The 12394-nt window shown below is 47.3% G+C and overlaps 1 protein-coding gene across 2 annotated transcripts; it reads right to left on the reverse strand.

Annotated features, from left to right (window-relative positions):
* Positions 1 to 4: 4 nt before the first annotated feature.
* LOC134040594 (juxtaposed with another zinc finger protein 1-like) lies at positions 5 to 11364 on the reverse strand. 2 transcript variants are annotated; one of them, XM_062486556.1, is made up of 5 exons: positions 11042 to 11364; positions 5020 to 5092; positions 4037 to 4245; positions 2982 to 3151; positions 5 to 2865 (listed from the first exon to the last, which is right to left on the reverse strand). In XM_062486556.1, the coding sequence occupies exons 1-5, from the start codon at positions 11154 to 11156 to the stop codon at positions 2689 to 2691; spliced, it is 744 nt and encodes a 247-aa protein (XP_062342540.1). In that variant the 5' UTR covers positions 11157 to 11364; the 3' UTR covers positions 5 to 2688. The 2 variants fall into 2 exon arrangements, with proteins under 2 accessions (XP_062342540.1, XP_062342541.1); XM_062486557.1 differs by having other exon boundaries at positions 4049 to 4245; positions 11042 to 11356.
* Positions 11365 to 12394: the final 1030 nt, after the last annotated feature.

The following is a 12394-nucleotide window of genomic DNA, read 5'->3' on the forward strand; positions in this document are numbered from 1 at the left end:
AGACTGAGCTTGAACTTTATTTATTTTCCATGTAATGGTGTTTACATTTCTGGAGCAGCTTCTTATATAGAAAGACAGTTTGACAGTATACAAGTTACCTTCCTTACAACATCTGTATGCCTCCATACAAAACAGGAAACAGCGTTCTCCACGTGACATATAAAAATATAATTTAAAAGCACTTGACAACAGACACATTACAATACATTCACTGTACACAGTATATTGAAATCTCCTGTCCGCCCCCTCTCCCTGTACACACACACAGCCATGTCCTCCAACACCATACGTGTAATACTGTCACTGGCCCCGTTAAACAATGTCATCTGCATTGTTCCCATGGCGACCTTGGTATCTGTGGAAGAGGACAGGTTTAGGAGTGTTTGACAGATCCTGACCTGGAGACTCTCCGTCTGTCTGTCTCTAATCCCACACCAGAACATTCCACCGCTCCTCATTTCCAAGTATGGAAAGTGAAGCTGCGAGGGGCTAGAAGGACAGGGCCGCAGCGAACGGGACTTGGAAACAGCCCATCGTTTCACCCCGTAGACTGGTGATGTCAAGTGGTGGTAACACTGCTGAGCAGCCACTCTCCTTACTGTGTGTAACAGCTCCATCCAAGTGACCCGTGTGTCACTAAGAAAGGTTTTCATGGCAACAGAACGGCGAGATGGTGCGCGGGTGTACGTGCGAAGGAAAGGAGGGAACACGGACTTCATGTTTTTACAAAAGCATGTGAAAAAATGGTGGCCGATTGTGTACGAGGTGGGGGGGGGGGGGGGGGCACATTGTCATGGGCACCACCTTTTGACACAACACCTCTCTGCACACTACTGCTCCAGAAGGGGGGGAGGCAGTTAGGAGAGCTGAACAGCCACTAGTCTCCTGGTCTACAGGAGATCCCAATTAACTAGTTGGCCTGCTGGCACAGACATCAATAACACTACGGATAAAGAGGAACAGACATCAGAATAACACTATATAGGCTGACAACTCAGATACTGCAGAAAGACCTGGCTACAAAGCAACACCACGTACTGTACTGGAATGCTGAGGACTACAACACAAGGCAGTAAAAGGTTGTAGTCGGTAATCTCTCAAAACACACACTCATTCACTCACATGCCCCAAAACACCAAAAGTGTACACACTGTACGTACATACGCGCGCACACACACACACTCAGGAGATTTTATGAGACACACTTGCTGCCTCCTGGATGAAACCATATGAAAGTCTCTCTCCCTCCCCCTCTTCCTTAGGCACATGGTATGGTCAGTGTTTGGCAGTAGAGAGCTGATGGCAACGATCATGGGCAACAAAAACAAAATAACTTGGCAACTGGAATGGAAAACGCTCCACATGTCACCTCTGAAGGCTCCGAACAGCTTCTGTGATGCAGTTCAAGGACTCCAAAGAAACGATTCTCTTGTCTAGATGTTGGGAATCAGAGTAGTTATATCTAGACCATTGAACACAGTCCTAGTTCTATAATTGGGAATGCACGAGGACGTCTAGTGAGGCTGTTAGGGACATCCAGGGAACATTCAAACACGTTCACCATGCATCCCACACATCAGTGTCACAAAATATGGGGAGTCTGTTGGCTGAGCGGTGAGGGAATCGGGCTAGTAATCCGAAGGTTGCCAGTTCGATTCCCGGTCATGCCAACTGACGTTGTGTCCTTGGGCAAGGCACTTCACCCTACTTGCCTCGGGGAGAATGTCCCTGTACTTACTGTAAGTCTGCTAAATGACTAAATGTAAATGTAAACAGCTTTGAGCCCCGATGATTGGCTATGTAGAAGGCTCTGAGGCAAGGATGCATGGCTAGTGTTGAAATGAGCCCTAGTCCAGAAGTCACCAGACTGTCTGACCTCTGAACCCCACAGATATGCTTGTCATCAGGGGACCATAGAGGAATAAAAGGAACACTTCTCAATAAAATATGAATGAAATAACATCTGAAAACATTTTGAAAAATAAAGTATAAAATAAAGCTTGAAAATAAAGTGTAACTATTTCGTATATGCTCATGGATACTTATATATATATTTGTATATACACTTACATATCTTTCTATTGTTTATATATCTATTCATATATAGTTTGCTGTATAACTTAACTCTCAAGCTTTTTTGCCCAGTCCTCTCCCAGGAACTGATGCATAGGCACAGATCTTGGATAAGTTAGGATCTTGGATGAATCCTAACTTTCACCAATCAGCAGTAAGATGCAAATCTGACTTACGATCAGGGTCAGGTGACAGGAAGGGGCGGGGCTTGGTTGCACTTTCTTGATTATTCCTCTGATTTGTTTCTCCCCACTTGGACACTTTTCTTTTTTTTTTCCTCATTTTCGTTCTTTGTTTTTTTACAGTTAGCACCGTATGTCAGTACAAAAGTAACCAAAATAGATGTGATAGCATAAGAATGTGCAAATGTACAACAACGTAAAACACTTAAGAAGCCTACGAAGATAAACGATTAAAAAAGTGAGATACTGTAACGTAAAATAATAATAATACAAATACAATAACAAGACAGATAAAAACATTATTAAAAAAAAAAATTAAAGCATGCACTTGATCCTTGTTTAGTGTGTTGGAGAATGGGATTGTGTTAAGGACATGGTGAGGTACGGGAGAATGGGGTAGTCTGGGGGGGGGGGGTTGGCACGGTGACCATCTCTAGCCCTGCATCTTGCGTATGATGTCGGCAGAGACGGGCGGGTGGAAGTTGATGGTGTGGTGCCTCAGGCCCTGGGACGTCTTGTAGCTCTTCCCGCAGCGGCACTTGAAGGGCTTCCTCACGCGGATCTGGGTGCGATGGCCGTTCTTGGCGTGGTATTTGATACCGTTCACATTCTGAGTAGAGGAGGCAAAGAGAAAAAGAAGGAGAGAAAAAGAATGCAACCGTTTACAGTGCGTCTAGACTGAACTGTCGTCCACACACACACACGGACACGGAGGCAGCGGCGTACCTTGTATCTCTTCTTGCAGCCGGGCACGGGGCAGGCGAAGGGCTTCTCCTCCCCCCCGTTCATGCACATGGAGCTGAGGATGGACTCGGAGCTGATGGCGCTCTCTGTGGTCCACGACTCGTCACTGTCTGACTCCTCGTAGTCCACCTCCTCCTCGTCGTACTCACTGCCTGAGGGTCACACACACACACACACACGGATTTGACTTGACGTAGGAAGAAGGGCGTCATTGAGAGGATCAGACGTCGTTTCTTTGACAGACTTCACTACTCAACAGAATGAGCGCTAAGCAATTGAACCAGGTCATGTTTTAGGATTTTTGCAGTGTTCGGCCTGGTATTGTTGTGTGTGTGTGTGTGTCAAGGTCTGGGGTTGGTTCTATGAAAGGGATCATTAAAAGGGAGTGATCTTCATTGCTCAGCCTGGAAAAAGTGCTTTACTAAGTGCAGAACATTTTCCACTCACACACGCGTACACAAACACACATCCAGATACCCCACTACTCAAGCACACACCCTGACCCCCCACCACACAGGAAATGCTGCACCCCAGCAGGAGGAAATGGATGGCACCCTGGCACATGTTGAAAGGATGTGTGTGTCTGTGTGTGCGTGTGTCTGTGTGTGCGTGTGTCTGTGTGTGTGTGTGTGTGTGTGTGTGTGTCAGTGTCAGACCCAACACTGCGATTGAAAACATTTGGGCTGGAATTGGACATCTGCTTTTGGGCTGGGGAAACACACACTCCCATGTGAACGCAGCATGACAGCTGGCGTGTAATTAACACAGCGTTGAACGGCCGCTTGCTGCAGATCCGGGGGCCTATAGCACACACAGAACAGGAGAGTTGCATTCACCTCCCTCTCGAACAGAAGTGGGCTTTTGAACGTGCCCCCGGAACGCGCACCACAAGAACGTGGAACAGTGTCAAACTGGACGCACGGTATTCTACCCGTCACACTCGACATTTCACCTTCTTGACAAAAAGCAACAGCCTGTTGTTAGCGATTAATGCCGACGACGGATCGCACGCCAGCGAACCCCGGACACACACACACCTGTTGTCGTACCTGTAGGCGTGCTACTGCGGAAGGAGGAGGAAGGTGTGATGGGAGGAGTTACGGGCGGGGTCAGGTTGCCGCTGGTGTGGCGAGGGGGCGTGGCCACGCTGTGGCGAGACAAGCCCCCGCTGATGGACAGCGACAGCTTGGGCGTGGCCTTCTTCTTCAGGGTCTCCTGTTCCCGCCGGGCCGCATCCGTCATGAACCTGCGCGAGCACGCACACACACACACACACACACAGTTAGAATGCATCTCATCATGACACTAGCTCGTCTTTAAGAGACATTTATAATGACTACTTTCACACTTTAACAAAGATCACAGCATGAACCGGTATCCTTCCTGATTTAAGAGGAGGTAAAATCTTTCCCTTTAAACTCTCGTGATTTAAGAGAGGTTCAATTGGAATTCTGGCTCACCATACAAACCTGCCCAGGCACACACACACTGTAACCTAAGTGCTAAGTCTTTGACTAAGACTGGTGCCCATGTGGAGCATTCCCTCTTATTCTGTGGTTTGGTGCGGCTGTACTGATGATTCACGGCAGTGTCTCTGGGAAGGGATCAGTCATCCCAGCTCCCGCCGTGTACCAGACAGTCTCTCAACACCCCCGTAAATACACAGCCACACCGCTCAACCAACGGGGCTATTAGCTCGGCTATTAATCACTGTGGGACTGCAGACTCAGAGCTAGGCTAGCTAGGCTGACTGGGTTCTTACCACAGCCCAGACCCACCAGCTTAAAGACGGTTTAACAAAGGATGTGTAGGGAAACGTTGGATTTGGCATTGTGCTATTCAAGAGCATGGGGCCCCTGCACTGAGAGATGGCCTAGAACGTATGCAAAACACGTGGAACTGCTTACTCAGGGTCAGTCTGCCATACAGTATGCACACAAAGCTGCATGAGTGGAGCAACACTGCCCTCTATGGATTCCTGTGTGTATGTGTGTGTGTGTGTGTGTGTGTGTGTGAGTACCTGTTGATGTAGCTCAAGGCTAGGTAGGTAGGCTGCTGCTGCTCCTGTTTCTCCAGCACCCGGGGGTCTGTGTCTGAGGGGAAGGGGGGGGGCAGAGACAGATGTTCATTATGGCAGGGCTAGACAGTGATATGAAGACAGGAGCGGGGCAGTGAATACCTGCAGTGTGCACTTCAGTACTATATCAGCTATCGTGCCAGACAGGTCCTGCCACGAAGCCAAACCTGTGACATACTTCACACTTCGCACACACATGCACATTCGCACACACAAACATGCAGAGGATGGGCGTGTCAGCTGGATCGTTACAGGTTCTCACACAGCTCTCTCTGTGTAAGGTTGTGTCGTATGTTTAGCCGTAGCTCACACATACATTTGAAATACTTCACTAAATAGCATCAGTTTTTTTTTTACAGCAGCAGCGGGCAATCTAATTTACAACCAGTGTTTCTTTTTTCCATCGGTACATAGCCCTCTCTGTAATCTGGTGGTAGGGAGAGAAGTGGGTAATAGTAAATATGGTCTAGGCAAGATTCTGCGTCAAAGTATCCGAGCACACACACACACACACACACATATGCTTACTCAGAAACAGTAGGCAGCTTCCACTGCCCAAGGCAAGAATGCCAAACTTCAAAAGGCCCCCTACCTAAAAACATGAGTGTGAGTAGGTGTGTGTGTGTGCTTGGGGAGGTGTGGGTGTGTGTGTGTGTGTGTGTGTGTGTGTGTGTGTGTGTGTGTGTGTGTGTGTGTGTGTGTGTGTGTGTGTAACACAGGACGGGGGAGGGAGGCACTGAAACAATTGTGTGTTGAAAGTGCCATCGTGTGGCCAAAAAAGAAATATGTTCATTTAATGTGTGTGTGTGTGTAGGCCAGAATCTAGGCTTATATAATCATGGCTATGTGTGTAATGGTTCACAGATGTTGTACCCTTACACCATAATGGCCATGAGCTAAATTATCTCTCTCCAATAATTAACAAAAGCTCAGTTTTCTCTCTCTATCCAAGCTCTGGGTGTGCATGTGTATGTGTGTGTGTGTGTGTGCGTGTGTGTGTTTTGGCCTTACCAGCACTATGTCTTCATACTTTCACACCTCATAATTAGGTAGGAATGCAGACTTCCCACAGTGCACAGGAACACCAAGGAGAGACCAGCAAACACCCAAACACCCTGACGAGCAGGATAGGAGCAGAGCTCACACACACACGCACCCACACACACGTGCTCAGGGACACATTGTACATACATGTTTAGAAGTGTGCTATGAACAGTCGAGCACACATACTAGGCTACAGTTTAGAATTGCGTGTGCACACGCACACACACACACACAACGAGAAATACACACAGAAGCAGACACACACACACACGTCTGAGGTGGTCCACTGAGGTGGTCTTCAGCAGACTTTTACTGCTGTGCTTTAATCATTCTACCTGCTGCTGAGATCCAGATACCAGAACACTCACAACACACACACACACACACACAGTCTCTCACACACACAAATAGAGACAGGAGGCAGAGAGAAGTCAGAAAAAGAGAGAGAAAGCGACTGGGAGTATATCACAGAAAGCCAGCATTATAGCTGACCAAAACTATCGTGTTCCTCAGGCATGTCTTCTATGGACAGCGACCACATACAAACCATACGCCATGGCACAGTCTGTGTGCCCATGCCCCTCAGTCTCTGTGTGCCTGTGTGTGTGCATGTGTATGTGTGTGTGTGTGGTGGGCTCAGTGGAAATTAAGTCAACCAGGTGCACAGAAAGCCGGAGCAATCATAAATGTTCCCTAACTTTATGGTTTCCGTTCACCTAGCAGGACAGGAAGCAAGTGCACTGCAACCCCTGAGACCCTAGGTGACTGTCAAACACACACACACACACAGTGCTGAGCTTACTTTTACATTTAGTCATTTAGCAGACGCTCTTATCCAGAGCGACTTACAGTAAGTACAGGGACATTCCCAGAGGCAAGTAGGGTGAAGTGCCTTGCCCAAGGACACAACGTCATTTTGCACAGCCTGGAATCGAACCTGCAACCTTCTGATTACTAGCCCGATTCCCGAGCTAAGACATATAATCAAACTTGATGGAAGCATACTATACACAGAGATGTACTGTGCTTCTATCAGGTGTGGTTATGTGGCTTGACTCGTTTCATTACATGTGGATTCAGAATGTGTTTGTGTGACACGTGTGTGCCTGTATATTGTGGTTCCGTGCAGTACATTGAACACAAAGGGCCCACACTGTAGACGCAAACTCGAAATGAGCTGCCTTGTTATTCAATTCATCACCAATCTGACAGATCATGCTAACACAGACTCCATCTCACACCGACAGAACAACACTGCCTCTACTGGTACACTAGTGTGTGCATGTGTGTGTGTTTGTGTGTGTGTGTGTGTGTGTGTCACAGCAGGCAAAGAATGCAGGGCTTGTTTTCCAGCCTGCTAATTAAGCCACAGTGTGTTTAATGTGTTTCTGACACAGCAGGGCACCGGATGGAGGGAGAGAGAGAAGGGGTGAGAGGAGAGAGAAGGGGGATTTTGGGGGAAGGCAAACCTCTCTGTAATTACACTACTTCCCAAAACTTGATGGGGCACTCCGGCCCTCAGATTTCTGCAAGCTCTCATAGTGTGCGTGTGTGTGTGTGTGTGCATGTGTGTGTGCGTGTCTAGATGTCTTCTTTGGGAAGCACTAATTGCTTTGTTACTTCCAGACAGGACACACACACATACTCTGTCCCTTCCGTCTCACACCTCAGAAAGTACTCAACACCGAGGTGAGCGGAGTTAGACAGGAAATGGCATCCAACAAACCAGGCCTCCTCACAAACACAAACAAGGTCCTGATCGTAGCACTATGACCACGCATCCTTCAATCGCTAAACACAAGGACTATGTGACACCACTTGGTTTGTGTGAATCGTGAATTATGTTTACTAACTTACCCTTCCCTAGTTTTCAAGCCTATCTCACAAAACGGAACTGACATTTAAGTACCAAGGTTGCCCATAAAGTAAGGTTTCGTTCTTGCGCCATGGGCTGGTAGAATACAAACTATTCTCTGAATAGTTTTCTAGACTTCTAGAAAGTAAAGAAACAGTATGTTAGCACTCAACATAGCAGAGCCCAGACTCTGTGGAATTGTTATGCAAGACTGACATCTTCTGGTCACAAATTGGAGGACAACTATGGCTCTCTTTCTGCCTCTCCCTCCCTTTCTAGCACCCTCCCTCTCTCTCAGCGCAGAGCAGAGGGTTAGGTATGCAGTTGTTTGAAAGACAGGTATGAGCCTGTGCAGGAAGGAAAACAAAACTGTGGCAGACAGCAATACAAATGACAACACTACATTCCTCAGACCTTACTGAGACACCTTAAGACTACTGCATCCGCCCTGCCACACAGACATAAACAGACTCATCTGACCTTATGCCACCTATCTTAACGTTGTTGCAGACCAGGTACACCCGTTCATGGCAATGGTATTCCCTGATGGCAGTGGCCTCTTTCAAACGGATAATGCTCGCTGCTACAATGCGTAGTTTGGGAACGGCTAAGTCTTCACGGTGTCGCCCTAGCCTCCAAATTCCCCAGATCTCAATCTGACTGAACATCTGTGGGATGTGCAGGACCAAGCAGTCCGGCCCACTGCAGCTCCCCCTCACAACTGACCGGCCATCCCCTGCTAGCGTTCTGGTGCCAGATACCACAGGATATCTTCAGGGGTCTTCTAGAATTCATGCCTCGGCAGGTTGGCGCTGTTTTGGCGGTACACGGCGAGCCAACAGCATATTGGAAGACAGGTTATAATGTTTTGGCTCATTGGTGTGAATTTGAATAGAAAGAAAAAACTGTTTGGACACAAGAAGGCAGTGTTGTACAGCTAGCGGCAAGGCACCTATTTCCATCGAAATCCCTCCATACTGTCCAGAACCTTGACTCAGTGAAGATTGTTTTTAACAGATATCAGTCATGTAAGTAAGTACTGACTAGCCCACTTGATCTTGATTGCTTTAGTCATTGTAGAGTAGCAGAGTGGCCAACTCTCTGACCCCAGGGATGTGACAGCTGATCTCTGGTTCTGCTCAGCTGACTAGGGAGGTCAAAGGTTAGACAGAGATGCCAGATTGTGTGCGTGTGTGTGTGTGTGGAGGGGGGGGGCATGTAAGTGATTGTGTGTGTGTGGGGGCGGGTACGCATGTGTATGTGTGTGTGTTTGTGTGTGTGTGTGTGTGTGTATGTGAGAGTGAGACAGACAGACCTTCTGAGATAGTTGCGGACTGGATCAGATACCTGTCCACTGGTGTATAACTGACTATGTGAGTGCCACTATTCCCCTGATCCTGATCACACTAGCCTTAATAACAGATCGAGACACAAGGCTAATAAATAGACTATACCAGGCCATGCATGAGTGGATAACATATGAATGAACGGCTCCTTTACAGCCAGTTCCAATCCCTGTGTGGCTAATGGCTAATGCTGCGGATGATGTTAATCATCTCATGGGCATAAGACAAAAGGATCTACCTATTATTCCACGCTGCCCTTTTCTGTTACATGCTGTCACTGAGTGATGACATCACCGTTAGTGACATCCCTGCCACAGCTGGCAGGCTCGAAGCCTTCTTTGTTTGCAGGGCAGCAGGTGTGCTGTTCCTTGGCCAATAGGCTGCCCCCATCCCCCTCAGACACAGCCAGTTTCCATGGCGACAGCCTCAGTGGAGCATCCGTTTACCACGCCCCTTTACTAGACTCCATTCAGAGAGCAGGACATGGATATGCTAAGCCTGCATGGCATCTTTAGATCAAAATCACATGGACCGGTTAGCTAACATTTGGTTCATGACTGCAGTGCCCGCTACCCAATCATAGCGTGAATGGGCATGTATAGGTCAATCCAACAGGATTTGGGAAACCTAATAAATGTTTATATTTAAACTGTGTTCAACACCAGACATGGTCATAATCAAGGCCTTCTTTATTACCAGGACAACTCTACACAAACAGTCTGGAAATGTATTCTACCCCATTCCCCACTAATAGCCAAATTCACGAGACAAATGGACCAAACAGCCCATGTGTGTGAGTCATCACCTCGCCTCAGAGAACGCTGTGGAGTTTATCACCAGTCACATCCTAGCTTGAAAGAGACCAATTTGATGCCCCATATTTCAAGCACAGGCTTAATCATCTTTGCGTGCGTCACTGTTGCAACACTGATTCTAATATTTTCAGTAGGATTATAGCCTATTACGAGTGCATAAAATTAGTGAGGTCAGTTATATTTCAATGGGCTGATTTGGAGAGGATATGGGTCGAAACATTTAGATTTTGTATGATCTGCTTCTAACGGTGCAATAACGCAACAAGTTCAATTAATTCCACGCATAACACCACTGGATTATTCAAACATTCCATTCACACAAAACCGTTGGAATGCATTGCATTCAACGATGCATTCAAGCATAATCAAGACAATTACACTTAATTATGCACAGCCTACTCGAATACATTTCAAAGGTGAGCTCAAGAAAAGTGACATGAAAGCGACACTTTGGGTTGACAATGGCGACAGACACGGAATTCCCAATAAACAATCAGCGCGAAGGGTGCTCCGCAGCACTGCAACATGGGCCTAAACGTAAACACTGCCTCGTCTCCTTGCAAAAAACGCTACCAGCTAGAAGCGAGCTAAAGCTTAGTTTACCACTTTGAGACATTATGCACCCATGTCAAACAATATTAGCAGAAGAACAATGCAAAATACACACATAATGTTCGAGCCTCGTACCAATTGTAGCTATCTAGCTAATAAGCAAATAATTTTGACGCAGCGAGTCAGGCTGGTCCGTAGTCTAGCTAGCTAGCGGAATGCAGTTTAGACAGTCGGTAGCTTGGTGCCGTGCCCTAGCGTAATTTCGCCTAGCATTAGCCTCCGTTTATTAGCTACGGTGCGTATCAAGCTAGCCACCTAGCTAGAAACCTCCCTCTCACCCCCTTCAGACTCACCGATGTGATTGTCCTCGATATGGACGATGAGCTCGGCCAGAGACTCGAACTGGAGACCGCAACCCCCGAACCTGCAGGAGTTGGAGAAGAACGACGCAGCGGCGATGCCTGTCATATTTGCAAGCTAGTGCATCCACTGGAGTTCGGTAGCCGGGGCGGTGCAAGGGAGGCTTTGGGTCTGGGGTAAGAGTGGGGCAGAGCGGGGACCAGCAGAGCAGACACCGGGCAGCCAGACAGGACAGCGGCGGACGCAGCTGGAGCAGGCGGGACTGTGGGGGTGGGGAAGGTTGGGAGGAGGGGACAAACGCCTTTACGTCATGTTTACCTGTTGCTGTTGCTTGTGCTTGTCTCCAGGCAATGGATTTAGTTTGCATTCCACATTTACTCAACCTCTTAATACAGTCTGAGCCGACCGACAAACAAATGTGTCATATATAGGATACCATGTCTTTCTAACTATGACCTGATCCTATGGCACTCTACAGAGGGATCACCACATTCAGGTGTCCTATATTTTGTCGGTCTGATGAAAATGTCTCATAGTAGTGGAATGCCCAACTTTCCCACTGTAGACCTATAATCTTTGAATATTTGTTTTTAATTAAAATGTTTAAATTAATTTAACCCTTGTGCTGCCTTCGGGTCACATGACCCAAAGGTTCATAACGAACCATCATTGTGTTTACCCAATTTTACCCAATACAAAAACAAATACAAATAATTTTCTTTTAACCATTCCAATGTGGGGGGTCTGAGACAGCCCGACAGTTAAAAGAAAATGCTTCACTTTGTTTTTGTATGAGGTAAATTTGTCACAATACGACGGTGGGTCACAATGACTGATGGGTCAGAATGACCCGAAGATAACACAAGGGTTAATTAAAAAATGTGTATTGTGTTATAATGAGTGTCAATGTGTGTGTGTGTGTGTGTGTGTGTGTGTGTGTGTGTGTGTGTGTGTGTGTGTGTGTGTGTGTGTGTGTGTGTGTGTGTGTGTGTGTGTGAGTGTATGTTGGCTCCCAGAGAGAGAGGAGAATGTCCCAAAATCATAGAGCTGGCAAACCAAGGCCAGTTTCTTGTGTTCAACCGTTAATGGACCGTTAAGCCGGCTGTCATAAAGCACTGACCAGTGACTTCAGTAAACATGGACAGGACCAGAACACACAGCCCTCCTCTCTCCGCACAGCTCTCTGGCTACCAGAGCATGATCACACACACATGCAGCCAACGTGAACAAACATTACAACACACCCAGACACTCGCGCGCGTGCGCACACACACACATACAAACACACACGCTGACGTCACGGACAAACACACACACATACACACGAGTAGAAGAAACACACAGCT

The sequence above is a fragment of the Osmerus eperlanus genome, chromosome 20, assembly GCF_963692335.1.
Source record: "Osmerus eperlanus chromosome 20, fOsmEpe2.1, whole genome shotgun sequence".
Taxonomy (NCBI): Eukaryota; Metazoa; Chordata; class Actinopteri; order Osmeriformes; family Osmeridae; genus Osmerus; species Osmerus eperlanus.

What these genes read in the sequence shown, in the direction of transcription:
- LOC134040594 (XM_062486556.1), bottom strand. Translation starts at nt 11,156, where the DNA reads ATGACAGGCATCGCCGCTGCGTCGTTCTTCTCCAACTCCTGCAGGTTC. An exon ending in GCCTACAGGTACGACAACAG is followed by an intron (nt 3,152 to 4,036) that starts GTGTGTGTGTGT and finishes TGTGACCCTCAG; the next exon opens with GCAGTGAGTACGACGAGGAG. An exon ending in GCTGCAAGAAGAGATACAAG is followed by an intron (nt 2,866 to 2,981) that starts GTACGCCGCTGC and finishes TCCTCTACTCAG; the next exon opens with AATGTGAACGGTATCAAATA.